This window comes from Peromyscus eremicus, chromosome 7 (assembly GCF_949786415.1).
Source record: "Peromyscus eremicus chromosome 7, PerEre_H2_v1, whole genome shotgun sequence".
NCBI lineage: Eukaryota > Metazoa > Chordata > Mammalia > Rodentia > Cricetidae > Peromyscus > Peromyscus eremicus.
Genome location: NC_081422.1, coordinates 47,831,198 through 47,852,433, shown reverse-complemented (window position 1 = coordinate 47,852,433; position 21,236 = coordinate 47,831,198). Strand labels below are relative to the sequence as shown.

General features: G+C 43.5%; 1 protein-coding gene across 1 annotated transcript in view; it reads right to left on the bottom strand.

Annotated features, from left to right (window-relative positions):
• Exph5 (exophilin 5) overlaps nt 1-21,236 on the bottom strand; it is a 71,144-nt gene that overhangs the window by 20,031 nt on the left and 29,877 nt on the right. Inside the window, exons 2-3 of the mRNA XM_059267889.1 lie at nt 12,162-12,322; nt 9,470-9,626 (exon numbers count right to left, since the gene is read on the bottom strand). Of these exons, the coding sequence (XP_059123872.1) occupies nt 9,470-9,626; nt 12,162-12,322 (318 nt within the window). The remainder of the gene's footprint in view (nt 1-9,469; nt 9,627-12,161; nt 12,323-21,236) is intronic.

The following is a 21,236-nucleotide window of genomic DNA, read 5'->3' as shown; positions in this document are numbered from 1 at the left end:
GGAGTGTGTTGCCTCTTCTGCTTTTATTCTACCCCTGTCTACACCTGCGGAAGCTACATTCCTCCTACAAGCTGTGCACGCAAACCAGTATTGCTCTGAAATCTTTGAAGGAAACAAATATGGCTGAAACCGAAACCCTGTGTTTTCAGGATGCTTTTAACCAAAGGAAACATAAAGAGCTGTAATACCGTTTTAACCTTGGTGAGTAAATGCTTGGACAGCGTGGAGTCGAAATACTGACTTCCAGTGGATGCACAGGGGAGACAGTGGGAGGAGGTGACGGGGAACTGCCATGGAGGTCAAAGGTCAGGATGGGCAAAAGCTGGGAGCCTGGTGTGGTGGTGCACGCCTGCACTCCCAGCACTCAGGAGGCAGAGGAGGCTCATGCACACTTGAGGCTAGCCTGATCTACACAGCAACTTCCAGGCCAGCTAGACCAAAATAATGAGATCCGGTCTCCCAAGCAAGCAAGCATGTAAGCAAGAAATAAAGGGCCGGAGAGCTGGCTCAGCAGTTAACAGCACTGGTGCTCTTCCAGAGGACCCAGGTTTGATCCTCAGCACTGATTTGGTGGCTGACAACCATCTGTCAGGGGATCTGACGCCCTCTTCTGGCCTCCACAGGAACCAGGCATGCACCTGGTACATAGACATATATGCAGACAGAATACCCATATACGTAAAAAAAAAAAATGAATAAAATTGAAAAATAAATAAGTTAAACTAAAATAAATAGATAAATATCTCACCCCAAAACAAAAGGCTTGGAGATAGGAATATTACCAGTTTGGGTGGGACCTGGCAAGCAATTGAGTTAGCCTCGAGCCAAGAGTACAGCCCAGACTGTGCCAGTTCTTTTTATAACCCCAGTGGCTGCAGCCCTCACTGCATCCCCACAGCTAGCCTCTCACTATCTCTCTAGGTCCCCTATCTGATTTGGAGTCCCTGCAACAGGGGCAGGATGCTGAGGACGGCAAGTGGGTGGGAAATGGGGCTGAAAGGCCGGGGATGTCTGTGTCGCAGACAGGACTGGGTGCCATCAAGTGCAGGTGCACGTGGTAGAAAGATGTGCTTTCTCCTCGGGTGTGCCTTGCTGTGTGTGCTACCAGTCACGTCGTAAGAGGGAACTTCCAGCTGCCTGAGAGGCTCACAGCTCTGCATCTACTGCAGGGCCCCTCAGGCCTCCCAGAAGCATCTCTGATGTCGTGAAGGATATGTTGGAAAAAGCCCTCTGGACTCGGCAAAAATAGCTCACCTTCTGCATTTATCTCAAGGCCCTAATGATGTCACATCTCAGAAATCTCTCACAAACGCCCTCTCTCCTTCCATTCTAACCATCCTGCCTGATATTAGCTTTGCTTCTCCTGTGGAATCCCTTCCCTCCTTCATGCCAAAAACAGGGAGATCTTTGTAAATTCAAACTCATATCTTTTCAATCCCTGCCTAAAAATCCTGAAGGGAGTTGTTTAAAATCTTAATAAGATGGCCGGGTGGTGGTGGCGCATGCCTTTAATCCCAGCACTCAGGAGGCAGAGGCAGGTGGATCTCTGTGAGTTTGAGGCCAGCCTGGTCTACAGAGCTAGTCCAGGACAGACTCCAAAGCTACAGAGAAACCCTGTCTCGAAAAACCACATACAAAAAAAATCTTAAGATACAAGGCTTTTCTCTTTGAAAAAGTTTTTGTTATTACGTTTACTTAATTGCTTATGTGGTGTGTGTTTAGGCACATGTACACAGGTGCATTTGGGGGTCAAAGGACAATTTGCAGGAGTTGGTTCTCTTTCCATCGTGTGTGTCCTGGAGATCACACGGGTCATCAGGTTTGGTGACAAGTGTCTTTACCTATTGAAACATCTCACTAGCCCAGGGCTTTTCTTTTATCTGGTGAACCTCTTAAGCAAGCCCTCACCCACCCAACCTTATCTCACAGCTCTCCTCCTAGGCATCTCTGGACCTGTCAACTTAATTCCACCTCAATTATTCCTTCCTTTCCACACCTTTGCAGATGCCATTCAGAAATCCTCACGTAACAAGGCAGGGCAGGGCTCAGGAATATTCTTTTCTAACACTTTGATCACTGAGAAGATCCACCTATAGGGTCACAGGCAGTTCAGACCCCATGAGTTAGACACGGACTTCATATTTTCCATCTCAGTCCTTCCTATCTGGTCAACAAACCCTACTGACTCAAACTCAGGATCCTCTCTCAAATCCATCCTTGTCTCTGCATCTACCTGCCATTACCCTGGTTACAGTATCCATCAGCTCTTGCCTTTTTAGTTCAGTAGCCCCTCACTGTCCTGATGTCTCCACGCTTGTCCCAATCCATTCTCTGTACGTGAGCCACAGTGGTCAGGACAAATTGAACTGTGCCTCTTCCCACAGACTGATTTGCTTCCCAATGAAAGGTGAGGTCATTTTCTGCATCCATGAATCCCTCCTCAACCTAGTCTCTATACACTTCCCAGCCTCATGCCCTACATTCCTATGTCCCCTCAGCCAGAGGGGATTTCAATTATCTTACACTTGAAGGATGATAAAGACACTCCCTTCAGAAGACTGAACCAGCCTTACCCTGAAGCCCTGTCCCTCACATACGCTCCCACACCATACGGGTCCTCTCCACTGTAGTCTATCTTCACAGCTTCTGATTTTGTCTTGTCCTCACAAGAACCAAGCGTGTGAAGGTGAGCACTGTCTATGCTGGTCCTGTGGAGTTCGTGTGTGGTCTGGTTAAGTAAACGAATGAAGAGTCTGGTCACTCTGCTTCTCCCATCTGCTCTTCCCCTCTCATCCATCACCATCCACCTAGTTCCCCACGGCAGAATAGAAGAAACTTCACCTTCGATTCTCCCTCCTCCTCACCCACCAATTACAACAGTGTCGTGACCCCACTCAAAATCACACACAGATCTGCTCATTTTTACATTTGCTCTCCCAGTAATGTAGTAAGCGGTTTCTTGTTGTTACCAATACCTGGCGAGAAGGGACGTAAGGGGTGAAGGGTTTATTAGGTTCACAGTTAGATACACCGGGGTATGTGTCCATGATGATTCTAAATGCACTCTAGTTGGTAACTAAGATTAAGTATCATAAATCCCCCTGCCCCCGCCCTAGCTCTTACTCTTATTTTTATTTTGTTTTGCTTTTTTGAGACAAGGTCTTATGTAGCCCAGGCTGGCCTCACACTCACTATGTAGCTGAGGCTGGAAGGAAGGGGATTACAGGTATGCTCCATCATTCCAATATTCCTGCTACCCTGACTCTAGCTTTTCTCTCTTAAATCCATTCTTTGTGCTATAATATAGGTTGGAGCAAAGATTCTTCCTCCTTGGCATTGCTGACCTTCCTTTTCCTGAGGTGGTCTGTCCTGATCACCTCAGTATTCCTCAGCACCCCTGGCCTCTAACTCTCACTTCCTCTGTGAAAACTGGAAGTGTTTTAAAACATCGCCAAATGTCTGTCAGGGCATAAATTTGCCCGTGGCTGAAGAACCATCGAGCTGAAAACCAGATGATGCTGACTTGAACTGACTTAGTGAGCCTCGGTGACCTAGATGGAGTTCTGCTTTCTCTGGTTGCTACATCTTTGTTTGGAACAGCCTCTCGTGTCTTAGTCACCTAACTCTTCCTCTTCCTCCAGAAAGCCTTCTGGATCCTCTAGCCTAGTTAAGAACTTCCCAGCAGGAAGATGTCAGTCACCAGATGCTTGCCACATGGTACTGCAGCCATCAGTGTGTCTGCAGCTACCCAGGCTGCAGCTGGGCCACACGGGATCCCTGGGTGAATTCAAAAGGACACAACTTCCTCAAGACCCTTGACTGTTGTTTTTAGGAATTGCCAAAATAAAGGAAAGATTTGGTGGTGCATTTCTTTAATCCCAGCACTCAGGAGGCAGAGGCAGGCGGGTCTCTGTGAGTTTGAGGTCAACCTGGTCTACAGAGCAAGTTCCAGGACAGCTAGGGCTACACTGAGAATCCCTGTCTTGAAAAACAAACAAACAAACAAACAACAACAACAACAACAAAAAGAAAGAACAAAACAGACCAGTTCTGAGGTGGACCAGCCACTATATGGGACACTCAGGTGCCCTCACTAGATGATAGAGTCCCCCGGGAAGGGACTTGGCTTTATGTCCTCACTCTACCTCTAACACTCAATACGCTGTCTGATCCTGGGTAGGGTTTTGATGAAAGCGTGATACTACATGAAAGCAAAACTATGGCCTTGGCTGTTATCACCAGCCTAGGAATTGTTACAGCCATTACCTTAGTCTGAGTAAATTAGCTGCAGGGCCCCAGATTATCCCGGAGAAATAAAAATAAAGTTCCCCCTTCCCAACCTTGTGCCTACTAAGTCAGATTCCAAAGCTAGGGCCTGATCCTCTCTTGAGGGAAAACTGCTCATGTGACTCAGATTTAATAAAGGTAACCAGATCAACTGGAAGCCGCTGGCTTCCCAGGATAAAAGTAACCCAGACTGTCCCCATGTCTTGCTTCTCCCTGCTGCTCATCTGTCTGCACCACACCAGGGACCACAGAGAGAACAGAGCCCAAGAAGGAGTTCCCTCACTCTGAGTCCTCTGGCTAAGGGTCTTAGAGTCTTTATGTTCCAGCTCAGACTTTCCAGCTAGAAAATGGAGAGCTTGAAAAGGAGGAAAGGGAGTGGGAGGCACAGAGAGAATATAAATTCAGGGAAAATATGATGTGCCTCTTAACTTTCCAAAATAGTATTTGACCTTTCTGCTTACGTAAGGGAGTTTGCAGCTGAAAGGTCCAAGCCGTGTACGCCCTATGGATCAGGCAAATTTGGGCATGTCTGAGAAGTGGCTAGGTGGATCCACCAAGGCTCTTTGCATCTCAGGGGAATAAAGTCATCCCTAAGGAATAGGAGAGTGGGCATGCATTCTCACCCAAAGTCACAGATATCTGCCCAGTTGTAACCATGTTGGGAATAGTCACCAGTGTGTCATGCACTATGATAATCAAAGGAAAGGAAGTTTTAATGTACATTTATTAATAAACTTTGCAAACTAGTTCCCTTGTGATTTCATTTGGGGACTACCACAAGGGAAAGAGCAATGTTAAAAAAAAAAATCTACATTCCTAAAATTGCCATAACCAAGAGGAACATATGGCTGTGGCTTTCAGAGGGTGGGTGGACAGAGGGTTGGTGGCTCCCTGGAGGAGTGACTTCCTGGTAGAGCATGCCAGAACACATTGCCTCATCAAGGCAAGGAGGGAGTCATTCCTGTAACTGGGAACCTGGACCAAGAAAAGAACAGCTGAGGATGCTACTCTGAAGGCTGGCGTGCCCAGGCTGTAGACCGTAGACACTCACTAAACCCTATGGAGGGAGCCTGTAGGACAATGGAGAGTAAGTGCCACAGGCCACAGATACCAGCCACCTCATAACATGACCCGGGAAACACCCCTACAGGAAAATGTTGGAGAGAGCAGCATGTACTACATTAGACTGTCTTACGTTTACTGGATAGCAATAAATAAAGGATAAAAACACAAGTGCTTTTCTTTCTTCCTGGGACCGGGGGCAGTTCAATCATTTGCAAGTAGCATTTCAGTCAAAATGGGAAAGCTGGGCAGTATGAGTTTTGGAGGGAAAAGATATGTGTGAAGCAGAAATCATTTTGACTTTTTATAATTTATGGAATCAGTGTGTTCCCATTGGGTTTTTTGTTTTGTTTTTGTTTGTTTGTTTGTTTTATCCATTGAAAAAGATAAACCAAAATTTCAAGATTCCAACATACTGTCAGACCTGGTTGCTCATGTCTGGAATCTGAACATTCAGGAGTCTCAGGTAGGAAGATTGCTATGGATTCCAGGTCAGACTGGGCCACAGAGAGCTCCAGGCCAGCCTGGACTACAGTGGGCAACTCTGTCTCAATGAAGCAAAACAAGGAAAGACAACACGCACACCACCACTACAACCTCCACCAAACCCCTCACACTGCAGTTTCTCTTATCCTGTATTAGGGATACATTCTCAGGTCCCCAGCGACTACTAGAAACCACAGACAGTACAAAATCCTATACTTACCTTATTTTTCCTATACATAAATACTAATATTAAAGCTTAATTCATATATCAGGCACAGGAAGAGAATATCACCAATGAATAACAAACTGGGACAACTAAAATACACTATAATTAAAATGACAGGAATCTAGGTTTTCTCTCTTTCTCTCATCATATTGCAGTTTTGGATCAGGGTTGAGAACTACCTGGATGGGGAGGGGGAACTAACTTGCTTTTATTGGTTGGGCCTTAAAGTAAACCAGGATAGCTTGACAAACTATGAAACCCCCTTCCCATTTTATTTTCTGAGAAATATTGTCTACTTTCCAGGGTCACTTCTCAGTGAAAACCAAAGCATAGAGCTGATCATGGTGGCACCCATGTATACTCGTAGACCCCAGGAGGCAGATACTGAACGATTGTGAGTTCAAGTTCAGCTTGGGCTACATTGTGAATTTAGGACTAGCCTAGGCTCCACAACAAGACCTTGTCTCAAAAACAGAACAGAACAAAACAAACAGCCAAAGATTAAAAGAAGAAAATAATACTGGTGTAGTGGTGTATGCCTTTAATCTTAGTATTTGAGAGGCAGTTGGTCTCTGTGAGTTCAAGGCCAGTCTAGTCTACATAATTCAGTCCAGGACTACACAGAGAAGTCATGTTTCAAAAAAGAAATGTGGAAGAAGAAGAAGGGGAAGATGAGGAAAAGGAGGAGGAGGAAGAGGAGGAGGACAAATTATCTGATTATCGAGAGTTTTATATAAAGTTTAGTGTTTTGTTTTGTTTTTTTCTTGGTTACTTTTCCTCTGAATACTGCTCTGGAAAGTCAAATCAAGGTCCTCTAACTCTAGAGTATCTGCCAGAGATGAAAATGTCTCTACATCATTCATTCATATCTTATAGCTTTATTAATAACTTTGAGGTTGGCTTTTGTGCCTGATATTCAACTGTGTGTATTTGTTACAATGAGAATACAGATATGATTTGAAATAGGAATTGAAGTAATTCATTAATGTGAAAAAATACACTCTAAATTGCTTTGCTGACTTGTTCTCCAGGGCACCAAGCAGTCAAGCCCTTGACGGCTTCAGAAAGTAGAAACCTGAAGGTTGCCTGTCCTGATTAACTGGGCTTCCCAGATCCCACCAGACCCTCCCCAGAGCTCAGGGAAGAAACAGCTCTCGGGTCAGAAAGTATTTTGAAGGTTGTTTTTGTATTCTAAAGATCAGAACTGTTAAAGTTAAATGCTACCTGGGATTAGAGAAGCCATGAATCCATATTAGCTGCCTTATGATACCCCTCAAACCCCACTGTAAAAACATTTGTTCCTTCACATTTAGGATTTCTATCTAAACACTGAAGTCAAGTTCAAATTTTAAATCAAAAGAGCATGCTTGTTGCATGGTCCTGTGAGACCTTGTAGGAACCAACACTAGGGTTTATCCTTCATTATATTCTATCCTGGTGGAACAAATATTTGTCAAGGTAGATGAGACAAGAATATCAGTGTAAGCTTGAGGCCAGCCTGGGCTATGTGAGTTCCAGGACAGCCTAGGCTATAATATATATCCTTATCTCAAAAGGAAAAAAAAAAGCAAGCAAATCACTATTAATGATCATGTTAAGATAAACATTAAATATTCTATCATTTAAAGTTTGAAAGGAAGATGTATTTGGGATTGGTGAGATGTCTTGGTGGCTAAAAGTGCTTGCTCCAAGGCTGATGACAGAGGCTGATCCCCAACTCACACAGTGGGACAGAACCAAGTCCTGGAAGTTGTCCTCTGACCTCTACCACACGCATGCTCTGGTAAGTGCATACCGGCTGTCTTTGTCTCTGTCTGTCCTTCTGTCTTTCTCATACACACAATAATAATGAAAAGTGAATTTTTTTTAAAGGAAGAAAGATGTATTTAAAGATGCCGATGTCTGGGAAGACACTGTTGTGTGTCTCCAGGCAGCATTCTGCAGTCTCAGTCAGTCTGGGTAGGAGTCATTTTGGTATCTGACAAGGACATCTGCTGAACAGAGTCTGCAAGTTTTCTGTTTTCTGTTTGCCCTCTGGCCAAAACACATACCAAGAATGAAGATCCTAGATCTTTAGATCTTTTATCTTCCTTGATCCACTCCTTCAATAATCTGAAACATGAGCTTGAAAACAAACAAACAAAACAAAACAAAAAACAAAAAACCCCAACGAACTTGCCTATGGAGTACACGCGTTTCTTCCACTTTCCCGGTTTCCTAAGCCATCCCGTTCTGCTCTATAAAACTCCCCCTTAAAAACTCCAGTTGCCTAAGATACAAATCATAGTGAAAACCTTGATCCCCCAACAATCTGGCAGTCAACTTTTCTCCTTCAATGAAGTGGTTTCTACAAAGCACGAAATATTTTTCAGTTTTAAATCTCCCAAACAACAGTTGTCCCCAGAGTTTTTTAAAGCAACTCACCGATGAGGAGTATTCTTGGCAAATGGCTCTGGTAGGGTCAGTCCCACAGGTCTACATTTTGCTCAGCTTTTCATTATTTCATCAGGGAAAAGCCGAAAGTTAAAAAATCTCGGTGCTCCGTCAGGTCCCAGAGCCTCATCACACGCCCCAGCAGCGGCTTGCTGCGGCTTGTTTTTCAGGGACAGTGACCTCCAACACCTTTGATTTAGCGCTGCAACTCAATCTTAATGGTTCGCCAGCGCAGGGAACACATCACGTGCCACGCCAACACCTTAAGAGGGTGGGAAGCCTTGTAACCAGGAAGACATGCAGAAAATACTCTGCAGTCAGCTCAGCTACACGGCTGGCCGGCCGAGCCCTGCTTGTTTGTCATGAAACAACACAATGAGCCACACTCGGAGAGGAGGGGGACTGATTTATGCGGCGTCCAACAGCGAAGAAGAACCGTCTGCGCGCCTGCCTGCACAGCTCCAAATGCAGCCCCTCCCTCGCCTTAGACCGAAATTCCGGCCAACCACTCAAGAACAGTGACGTCAGCATTTCTGAAAATCAAATTCATTTTCCTTTCTGTTTTGGAGTCGATTTTTCTCCACTTTTTTTTTTTTTAAACCCACCTGATACTTATTTTCTTCGGGTCTTTATATGTCAGTTCTACAGAAGTACATGGTCACCGAAAAGCAGTGATTTAAATTTACCTTTCTAGCCAAGGCACAGACTGCTCCAGGCTCAGCAGAGTGAGTGTCAATAACTCTTTCCCAACATTTAACCCTTGGTTTTCCAGCTTCACTACCAGGATGTCAGCAGTTTGCTTCAAAAGTAGCTTTCAGGTGAGCCGAGTTTCACAGTCCCTAAGAAGTGCCCTAATGTGAGCGAGACACGGTTTACTCCTTCATGACTACCAGGACTTCAGTTCTAAGAACAAATGTTGAACATTGTGGCCACCAAACAGGCTATGGGCTGTCCCACGATCTGAGTTAAACTCACCCCTTCGGTCTCTGAGACTGAAGCTTAAGCGTCTCCTTCCCAGATCTTCTGAAGGAGAACAGCGAAGCAAAGGATGACCGGAAGCTCATTCGGGGAGAACCAGATGGTTTTTGGTTTATTAAGTTTTTTGATCTTGATGTTTGTAATTCCATAGGATCTGGGGGGGGGGGGGCGGGGAGGCAAAGATTTTACACTGTTAAAATTCTTAGAGACAGGGGCTGGAGAGGTAGCTCCACTACGGAGCGCCTGCCTAGCATACAAGGCTTCTATCCCCATCACTGAAAGAATGGCGCCTGCCATAATCCCTGCACTTGGGAGGTGGAGGCAGGTGGGTAAAAGTTGAAGATACACATTACATTTTAGGCCAGATTGTGCTACATGAGACCATTTTTTAAAAACTTCAGATTAATATACTTTTTGGTTATTTTTAATTGGAGACAAGTTATGATTACGTAGCTCCGGGAGTTGATTATATCAGCTCAGGGAGGCCAGGCTGATCTCAAACTTGCAATCCTCCTACCTCAGTCCTGTGGTTATAGGCATCTGCTTCTATGCCTGGCTTTCAGATAAATCTACGGAAAGAAGGAAGGTGTGGCTTTTCTTTTCCCCTTCTGCAGTCTGGAAGCAGCTTGCATCCTCCCCCACATGACCCCAAGAACAAAGGGAGTTCTCAGGGTCCTGTCCTCCAGTGGTTCCGCTGGGAGAGAAAAACTTCACATTAAATCGGGGTGTTTCAGTATGTGTGCACAGGCCACAGTTCTGTACAGGATTCCTTGTTAGATGCCAGCTCTGGGGGCCTTTCTCATTATATCTTATACACAGGTGTCCAACATCCAAGTTAGCAAGTCAGGGGATCCATTCATTTCATATCTTGCTGATCCAAGAATCTTTTAGAAAATATCAGTTCTTTAAAACGATGGAGTTTTCATGTAACTCTTCGATGCCAAAGAAAGTAAATAAAATGGAAATGAAACCATTTAGAGTGTTCCTTATTCTTTTCCAAAATCTATCCTGGTGTGGTAAGTGTTTTATATATATATGTGTGTGTGTGTGTGTGTGTGTGTGTGTGTGTGTGTGTGTGTGTATACATATATTTGGCTTATGCATATGCATGTAATATATATGTCTAGTATGTCTAATAACATATAGCTTTATATATGAGCCTTCAATTTTAAATTTAAGGCCCATCAACATGTACAAAGACATACCATAATCCTTTGGTGCACACTGACTTTACAAATATTGAAGTTCAAGGTAAGGCAAAGCCACCATGGCATATATATGGGCTCAATCTAAAAATCTGAGTTTGGTCTGGGGATGTAGGTGGGTGGCGGAACACTTGCCTAGCATGCATGAAGCCTGGGGTTTGACCTCCAGCACCATGAGCACCACTACCACACTTACCCCACACAACAAATGAAAATTTGGATTGTTCTTTTAGGTTGATTTTTTTTTTCATTATGAGAGTGGGAGATTTTATCCATCTGTACCTTCAGAAATACTATCACCTGTTTCAGAGTGTTACTCATGGTGACAACATAGGTAAAAGCCGTCCACGAGACTGGTTCAGTGGCATGGCTAGTTTATAGTTGTCTGTTTCTGATCGTTTGCCACGCTCACGGGTGTCCTGTGGAAACTACCCTCATTAACAGCTTAGGACAATTGGGTGAAGTTAAGTGCCAGGCTGGCAGTCACAGCCAAGTGTCCACAGCAGGTGCCTACTGCCACCCACTGTGGAGCCTCCGGAAACCCCAGAGGGACGACACCTCCACCATCAGCTTTCCTCTTTCTGCGTTAAACTCCCAGCTTCTCTTCTGCCTTCCTCTTCGTCATCGGCCCATTGAGGTAAACATCGGCCCATTGAGGTAAGTGCTCCTGGTTAATTCTCCGCCTTTCTTTCCTTTCCATTTTTTAGAGGACAAAGTCTCATTCTGCAGCTCAGACTGGCCTGAAACTCATGACAATCCTCCTGCCTCAGCCTCTTGAGTGCGGGGATTAAAGACACAAGCCATCACAATCAGCTCAGGTTAATTCTTTTTACTTTTAAGTTTTTAGTGTGTTGACATGTGTGAGTGTAGGTGTGAGTGTTTGCGCATGGCATGCTCGTGCATAAACATGAATGTGGAGGTTGGGGAAATCTTAATTTGTCACTCTTTACCCTTCTGCCTTCTCTTGGTATTTTGCTGCTGTGCCGTGTGGCAGGGTAGCCAGTCCAGAGGCCTCTGGGAATTCTCCTGTCTCTGTCCTCTATCCTTCACAAGAGAGTGAGGTTATAGCTTACTTCCTGTGCCCAGATATGTAGGTTCTGTGGTTTTGAATTCAGCTCTTCATACTTGAAAGGTAAGTGTTTTCCTGCTGAGCTATCTCCTTGGCCCTTAGGCTAATTCTTAACACATATAATCTTATTTTAGCCTATGAAGTAGACATTATACACACTTAAAAATGAAAAACATATTGAAGTTTATCAAGAACAAATCATTTGACCATATTCACAGTGAGCTGTATCAGGCATCTTGTCATCCACCTAAACTGTCTAGCATACCCTACAGTGCAGAGCTTAGGTCCCGTATAACAGTCCTGAGCCATAAATTGGTTAAACTGTAGATGCATGGATCTTTTGGATCTATTGTCTATAACACTATACCACAAAGCAAGGGAAACATAATTCAAAGCAAAATTATTTTTTTCTCACCATTTTTTGCCATCCCCTTCCATAGCCTGTATGTAAGTGGTGGTTTTAACATCTGGCTAACATCTGTTTCATTGCAAAATTTCTTTCTTTGAATTTCTTCAAACCATTCACCAGTTGCTCCTTGAAGCCATCTGATATCCCTCTTTGTCTTTTGGAGTTTGCTGAAATAAAACAAAAATATCAGTGCACTGTTCAAATCCATTCCTAATTAGTGGACTTGTGTAATGAGCTAAAGTTTGCATATTAGAGAGGCAGCACAGGCTAATAACCTGAGGTAAGGTTGCCCTAGTTAGGATTTCCCTTTGATCATGGTGTCCATATTTACACACATTCTTCTGGAGATGGTGCATTCTTCTGTGTATGATGGCAACCTAAAAGTTTTTGCTGGTTGTTAAAATAATCACAGAGTCAATGACAAGAAACCTGGTCGAGCAATGTGTTAAGACCTGATCTAATAAAGCAACTAAATGATAGATGTCCTAATGACATGTAGAAACCGGAACAGTCTGGTTCTGATTACTCATTCACTTATTCATTAATATATTAAATGTTTATTGAGCAACATTAACCAACTAAATGTTTATTGAGGTCCGGTGCAGACTGTAGGGAATGTAACAGATAGGACCCTTGCTCATCTGTTTAGTGGTCAGCGACTAAAGCTAACATGTAGACTGTTAATGGAATCCATGGCCTTTGCATGATTTGTATCAACACAAAGATACAAAAGACCATGAATGTGAACAGTATTAGTGCTCAGACTGAAGAGGACAGTGGAGTTTGAGATGGACGAAAATACCATCCAGAGAGCAAATATGTGCACCTGGCTATGCCTTTGGGATACTAGGCTTTATCCTAACACAAATATTTTTTCCCAAGCTTTCCCTTATTTTGCTGCCTTTCCAAAGAAAAGTTGCTTTGTGTCCTTAAGTAATTCCTGTCCAGGGTAAATAATTTTTCAGAGGACTCTAGAAGTATTTAAAAATGATGGGTGTTTAGTCCAGAGGGAGATGGCCCTGGATGAAGACCCTGGATGAAGAACATGATACCAACCTTAAAAACAGATAGTTTAGTACTGATGAAAACTTTAGGATTGTTGGTTTCCAAATTTGGGAACTTCTGGTGTTTGGGGAATTATTTCAAGTTCCTGTGGCTATAATCCTTTGTTCAAGGTCTTCTGGGAAGCATAAGTGTTAGGGCTGTGTGTGTGTGTGTGTGTGTGTGTGTGTGTGTGTGTGTGTGTGTGTGTTGTTTCAGAATAAGGTCTCTGTTATGTAGCCCTGACTGGCTTTGAACTCACAGCAATCTTTTGCTTCAGTTTCTCAAGTGCTAGGATTACAGGTTTGTGTCACTGTGCCTGGCTTTAGTGTTGGGTTTTTGTATTGCTAAGAAGATAGCAAGCAAGAAGACAGTCAAGTGGCCACTTTGGAGTTAAAGCCAACGAACCAAGAAGGCTGTAACTCACTCCTGCTTGAGGCTACGATACTGCTGTTTTATAAAAAAGCATTTGAGAAGCCAGGGGTCATCCTGCCCAGACTTGCATTTTGAAAAGCATTAGGCAGCAGCGTCATTATGTTCAGCCTACAGCCTACAGATTTGCCCTTGTGCCTCTCTTTTTGCTGTGGCCACCTCCTGTCACCTGGTTAGTCACCCCTGTCTCTATTGATGTCTCCTGTACCAAGAGAACAAAAAGACCCCCAGGATCTGCTTCTAAGCAATATTGGCATTTCCCTTAAGAATGTCTCTCATCAGTCTATGAAGTCCATTTTCTTAGAGCCCTCTCTAATTGTTGGTTTCCCAAAAGCCTGATCCCTCCTCCTCTCCTGACATACCCATCTTATTTCAGAAGTTACCTGACTTAGGATGTTCTATATGAACCTATACAGAGGACACAACCCTCCAGCCCCCTTATAGGCTTGATGCAGCTTGAACTCTCTTGTAAAAATCATCACAGTCAGTCCCACAGCCAGCACCACTCTGCTTGCACACATGTCCATCACTGTGCCAGTGAAGCTAGTAATCTATATTTCCCTGTGAATACTCAGACACTTTACATTCTATTCCAGGAAATATATCTTAAAGTAAGAACTACGCTCAAGTACACAAATTTAAATGAATACCATGTAGTTACTAACTGTAATTATACAGGCAATGTAGAATCCTAGCAAAATGGATGCAGTGTGAAACAAAAAAGAAACAAAACATAGAATTGAATCTATGATTACAGCTATGCAGAAATGGTACAACCGTTTGGATAGACTAGGGAAAATTAGAAACATCTAATCTCTTACAGTAGAGTAATTATAGGTACTGTGTCTATGGCTAGCCTTTTTGTTATATGTGTGCTATAGTTACAATGTATTAGAAGAGCTATTTCTTTCTGTTAAATTGTGAAAATTTTTTTACATTATCATTTTGAGAAAAGTTATATTTTTATAATTCTTACGGTGGTTTTGTTGTTGTTGTTGTGGCTTTTCCCTGTATTTTTTACATGGTTTGGTAAATGTATCCAGTGTACATCTGGAGAAAACCTCCTGCTGTGCAGATACTGGGATACTTCAGTAGGCAGAGTGGGAATGGCCCTTCCTTGAGTCTAACAGGAGAAAGCCACACGAATCCCACAACGACACAGATTAACTATGTATTAATGTAACTTAGTGGTGCATGTAACTTAGGAATTCAATACACATTTGAACTCTGGGTAAAGAATGGTGAACAAGCCAAGTCCCTGTTCTCACAGAATTCAAATTCTACTGGGGTGGGAACACTGCCTGTGTGAGTAGTCATTAGTAAGAAAAAAGTAAAGCGGTCACAAGAGAGTGTGACAAGGGGAACTCCTCTAGAGCAGCAATGAAGATTCCCTGAGATGATGGGGTGGAAGGCAAAGGAAGAGGAAAGGCCTGCAGAGACATCCTAGGCAGAAGTGTATCAGCTGTAGACAGTGTCCTAGGCAGAGGAGTATCAACTGTAGACAGTGTCCTAGAGAGAAGAGTATCAGCTGTAGACATTATCCTAGGCAGAGGAGTATCAGCTGTAGACAGTGTCCTAGAGAGGAGTATCAGCTGTAGACAGTGTCCTAGAGAGGAGTATCAGCTGTAGACAGTGTCCTAGAGAGAAGAGTATCAGCTGTAGACAGTGTCCCAGGCAGAGGAGTATCAGCTGTAGACAGTGTCCTAGGCAGAGGAGTATCAGCTGTAGACAGTGTCCCAGGCAGAGGAGTATCAGCTGTAGACAGTGTCCTAGGCAGAGGAGTATCAGCTGTAGACAGTGTCCTAGAGAGAAGAGTATCAGCTGTAGACAGTGTCCCAGGCAGAGGAGTATCAGCTCTAGACAGTGTCCTAGGCAAAGGAGTATCAGCTGTAGACAGTGTCCCAGGCAGAGGAGTATCAGCTGTATACAGTGTCCTAGGCAGAGGAGTATCAACTGTAGACAGTGTCCTAGAGAGAAGAGTATCAGCTGTAGACAATGTCCAAGGCATAAGAGTATTGTAGACAGCATCCTAGAGAGAAGAGTATCAGCTGTAGACAGTGTCCTAGAGAGAAGAGTATCAGCTGTAGACAGTGTCCTAGGCAGAGGAGTATCAGACAGACAGTGTCCTAGGCAGAGGAGTATCAGCTGTAGAGAGCTGCCTAAGTAGAGTGTGGTAATGGAGAGAAAAGTCTAAAGAGGCAGCCATAGTTTTCTGTAGCATTTGGGGTCAGGTAAAGTGTTGGGCATTTGAAGCAATGGTGCATGTGTGTGAGTCACATTGTATTTACATTTAGCTACAGGCAGAGAACAGATTCCAGGGTGGGACTGAAGACAGTCAGGATCCCTATAGAGTCCAGTAGAAAAAAGCCATTTATTTCAAACACTTTGAGGATGGTGGAGCCGATGAAAAATAGAGAATTGCCGGGTGGTGGTGGCACATGCCTTTAATCCCAGCACTCGGGAGGCAGAGGCAGGTGGATCTCTGTGAGTTTGAGGCCAGTCTGTGCTACAGAGTGAGTTCCAGGAAAGGCACAAAGCTACACAAAGAAACCCTGTCTTGAAAAACCAAAAAAGAAAAAAAAAAAAAAAAAGAAAAAAAAAAGAAAAAGAAAAATAGAGAATTGTTAGAGATGGAATGATTTGGGGGTTAAGGGTACACGCCAAGGAAGACCCCTAGATTTCTAATTGATATAGTACATAGAAGATGCAATTTGTAGAGATCTAGCATATAGAACATTAAAACAACATTCATCAAAAACACCTTTAGGGCTAATGAGATGGCTCAGCAGGTCAAGGCTCTTGTCACCAAAGCTGGTGACCTGAGTTCAGGTCCTGGGACTCCCATGGTAGAAGGTGAGAACCACTCTCCCAAGTTGTCCTCTGACTTCCGCACATGTGTCTTGATGCCTGGACACACACACACACACACACACACACACACCAAAACCTACTTGTAAAATTGCTTATTTTCAGAGCAATCACTAAATATTCAAGGTAATATGTTTTCCATCCCCCAGGAAGAAGTCATTGAGATTTCCTCTTGTAAATACTTCTGTAATGAACATACCATGCATTTTTTTTTACCTCTTTGGTGTCTCAGACAGAAATATAATGATGGGGCTAAAGAGTCAATACATTTTTGTGATTCTTTATACATAAAACCAAAATGCCTTTCAAAAGGTATTAATCAGGTGACAAGGTACAAGCCTACCAGAAGACAGTCTTAGAAAGCTAGGTACAATTATTCCAGCTGTTCTTATTTTCCTTATGTAATATTTTAAGGGTACTGTATAATTGTTAGTAAGTATTTTTGCTTTGAGAATTTTTGTTTTCTGCTTAGTAAGATATGCTACATTTCTAAGAAATGAATTTTGAATATTTTGTGATTATACTTTGTGTTTTGGCAATTACATGCTTTTTAAAATTTATGAATCAAGGCTTCTCCTTTGGAATCAGACATTTTAAAAAGTCCTGATTTTTCTTATCTATTCTAAGTATTTAACCCAGGTTTTTTACTTTTATTTTGATTAAACTTTGAAGGTTGGGCCTTAAATACACGATTCTAGCTAGGGATGAAGTAGGGATAATCTATAGTTAAATTTGTGATAAAATCATACTTGTTTCCTGAAGGCAATAAGAAACGAAATTCAGGAAGCAGAGATACCTACATATACAATAGGAGCATGATTCAGAACAATTTTAGAAACGTTTAAATAAAGTTCAGGTATGCCAGGGGTGACTAGGGGCTGGCAGACAGGGCAGTTGGCTGAACAGGCATGGTCAGGAGCCAGGAAGTTCAAGGTTCAGGTTGTCAAAGAAGGCACTGTGTTCACCGTTTGAAAAAGGAAACCAGAATTAGTTCTGGCATTTGAAGCAAGGGCAGTGAAGGTGGAGAAGGTCAGCATGACGTGAAAGTCTGCACTCTAAGGAGCTAGCCTTCCCAGCCCCGAGTAGGCGAGAGTTTGTGGACCGTGCAGTGTGATTTGACAAGAAAGAACACAACATCCGTTCCATCCACATGGTCTTTAGGCAAGCATTTACCTCTAATGTAAGATATCGAGTAAGCCCACCCTGAACAAGTAAGAAGAATCCCTGAACATAAAAGCAAGGGCACAGTAACCAGTGAAACAGGTCGGAAATTTCTCTCTCAGCTGGCCTGGTCCTCACGGAGACTTTGGGAACTCAAGGAAGCTCCTAGACAGTGCTCAGGAGACTCATCCTGCTCTGCTTTGTATTGCACTCGGCAGCCAATCAGGCTGTACTGTCGTCCACTTAAGCCAATCAGAAGAACCCAGGGTTGGAAATGACATAGATGGGGCAAATTACTAGGACACAGCTTGTCTGTTTAATTAGCCCGGCCTGACTCAACATAGCACAAGGGACGGCTGTCTACATTGCTAATTTGTTTTACCCTCGGGCTCATCAACTAGACTACATTAGATCAGGTCGTTTCTTGCTGGTCCAGCCCTTCGTTCCAAGTGCCCAAGTGCCCTTCACTCTGCCCTGTGCTGCTTAAGACTCCGTCCTGGCACCTCCTCACCCTGCCACACACTAAGGTTCCTCTTCCTGGGGGAATGTTAGTTTTTCTGTAGTCTGCATCCTGAAGCTATGACAATCATGGCCTTCATCTCTTCCTTGTCTTCCATGCCTGGACCCTTGATGGTCCTCCCTACTCATCTTTGTATTTTTTTTTTCCTGAGGAAGTTTTTTGGCCTCATCTCTCTTCACTGCTAATCAAAGTCTGGTTCTTTTCTTTTTTCTTCTCTTCTCTTTTCTTTTCTTTTCTCTTTTCTTCTCTTCTTTCTTTCTTTCTTTCTTTCTTTCTTTCTTTCTTTCTTTCTTTTTTCTTTTATAAATATAAAGTCAGAGTCTTTCTACGTAGCCCTGGCCTGGCCTGGAACACATTCTGTAGCCTAGGCTGGCTTGGACTCAGAGCTCCAACTGCCTTTGTCTCCAAGTGCTGGGATTAAACAACACCTGGCTAGGCTCATTAGATAGTATAAAGACTACAGGACCAGGGTCAGGTTCCATATGAATGACCAGGGTTAAATATTTAACTTTCTTTCTTTATTTTTTTTCCATTTGTAAGACTTTGCCTCCATAATTTCTCTCCTGCCTGAATACATATACACTTCTCACTGTGACTTTTCCACTCTTGCTACCAAGAGGCAGGGGCTCCTCCACAGCCCTCTGGGACCTGGGCAGACCTACTGCTTGTTTAGACCAACAGAACATGGTAGATGTGAAACGGGAGACTTCTAAGACCAGGCCTCAAGAGATCTTGCAATTTCTGTCTTCTCCCTCTTGCAGCACGGAATCTCATTGTAAAGGAACCTGGGCTGGCTGGTGTTTTTGAGAGAGAGAGAGAGATCACCTACAGAGAGACCCAGCTGAGAGCCATCACCAACTGCCATACTCAAGAGTAAAGTTACCATTGAGATCCAGCTGAGCCACTAGAGCAGAGGAAGGAGCGTCGGTGAAGTATCCGGCTGAGCCAGCCCAAATGGATGCCCCCGTACCATAAGCTGGTAAATCCAAATGGTTTTAAGCCTTTAAGTTTGGAGGGGGTTTGTTATTTACAATGTTTAAAAATGGATACAAGGTCTGGAAAGACTGCACAGTAGTGAAGGGCACTTGCTGCTCTTCCAGAGAACCTGAGTTCAGTTCCCAGCACCCACATTGCTCCAGGGAATCTAACAGCCTCTTCTGGCATCTCTGAGCACACACACACACACACACACACACACACACACACACACGCACACAAATAAACATAAAATGAAATCTTTAAGCTAAAGAATAAATAATAAAACTAAAAAATAGATACAGATGAAATATTCTTGGAGACACCATATTTCTGGTTTAAAGTTCGTGGTTCAAAAATGTTCAACATTGCTATGTAACATTTAAATGGGTCATCTTATAAAGCTGACAAAGATCTGAAGTCATAATATTTTTAGTCTCCTTGTCTGCAGGTGTAATAATTAATAATGATGATGGTGATGATAATAATAATAATAGTAACAACACCAGATATGTGTTGAGACCCTCTCATCTCCAGGTTTTGTTATTATTGTTACTAATCACCATGGTAACCCTGCAGGGCCTCACCTGGAGAGGCTCCTGCAGCCAGGCAGACCAGGCAGACTAGAGTACTTGAACTGGGTATGAACTCAGGTCTCTGACTCTAAAGCCCATGTTTCCTGCTATGACCTTACTGCCTATATCATTAACGCCACTGGGAAACAGTGCAATGCTGCAAGCCTACAAGTGACATTTCCCACAGATGTTCTTGATGAGAGGGAAGTTATAAAAGTTTAAAATCAAACAAGTCCTCGGAGCAGAATGTAGGGATTATAGCTATAGATTGTAGCCTTACATGTCAGCATGATCTCAACGTTTGTCAAGGCCACTCCCCCTTCTTCTTCTTACTGCTGTTCTCTTTTATTTTTACCTCTTTACAGACACGTCTCCCCCCAACTTTCTTGCTTCTTTGGCCACCATCACATGCCGCGTCTTTCACAGCTGACCTGCCCACACTGATGGTCTCACACAGCTGCTTCTTTCTTCCTCACAGACAAACACCCCTATCCTACCAACCTTCTGTCCTAGACCTTAAACACCTCTTGCCAGGGACTCCACAGTGCTCCACCCCATCCCTGCCTTACAGTCATCAGTGAGCCCCAGAATGAATTTCCCAACTATACCGCATCCTGTGAAAGTAGATTTGTCTGCCCATTCACAGGTGGTCCAACAGTCCTAAGCTTTTCCTCCCACACGGGAATTCTAGTTTGTTTTTGTTTCATACTGTCTGCTAACCACAACACACAGGAGGCACACATGTACAGGATGGAGCAGGAATTACATACTGAGACAGAGACAAAATGTCATGATGGAGAATGGGTCAGTATATCCAAACAAGAACTTTTTCAAACCCCCCAAGTCCCCCGGACAGACGCACCATCTCAGCGAGGAGTCACCCTTTGTCTCCCTGCTCTAGAAAGACAAAGCTTCCAGGCATAGACTTCTTATGGGCTCACCCCAAGGGAGAGCTTTCCACCCTCAGCCAGGAGAAGGCCAGGTTGAGGCTGACAGCCTCGGGATTCAGTAGCAGCACTCACGACTTTACGATCCAGCGTCTGGTCTCTCCTCTCCCTGTTGATCCTTTGAAAAGGTTATTTGAGAGCCTTTGCCTCTGACACCAGAGCCTGATTTTTGGTTAGGCCCAAAGCCAAGACACAAGGAGGGGCAGAGATTAGGAAAAGCAAGCAGATGTATTGAAAAAAAAAATGTGTTCTTTTGATAATGGCAAGGTTAAACCTTTGGGGAAGTCTGGGAAGAAGTTCAGATAAAGAGAAGGTAAACTAAATAGTAAGCAGTAACTATAGCAAAACCTTAGAACTCAAAGGGCAGCGACACAATCGCCCCGGCATTCGGCCAAGGGAAACAGAACAGCCCATTGAAACCTCTTGAATGGCTGTGATCAAGACTGCCCACTCTCAGATAAAAGTTTTGTTTCTGTATTTTTAAAACTGATCATTATCTGTTTTAAAACTGATTTGTTTCTTTGTTTTAATATGGCACAAAGTTACAACAGAAAGAAAACAC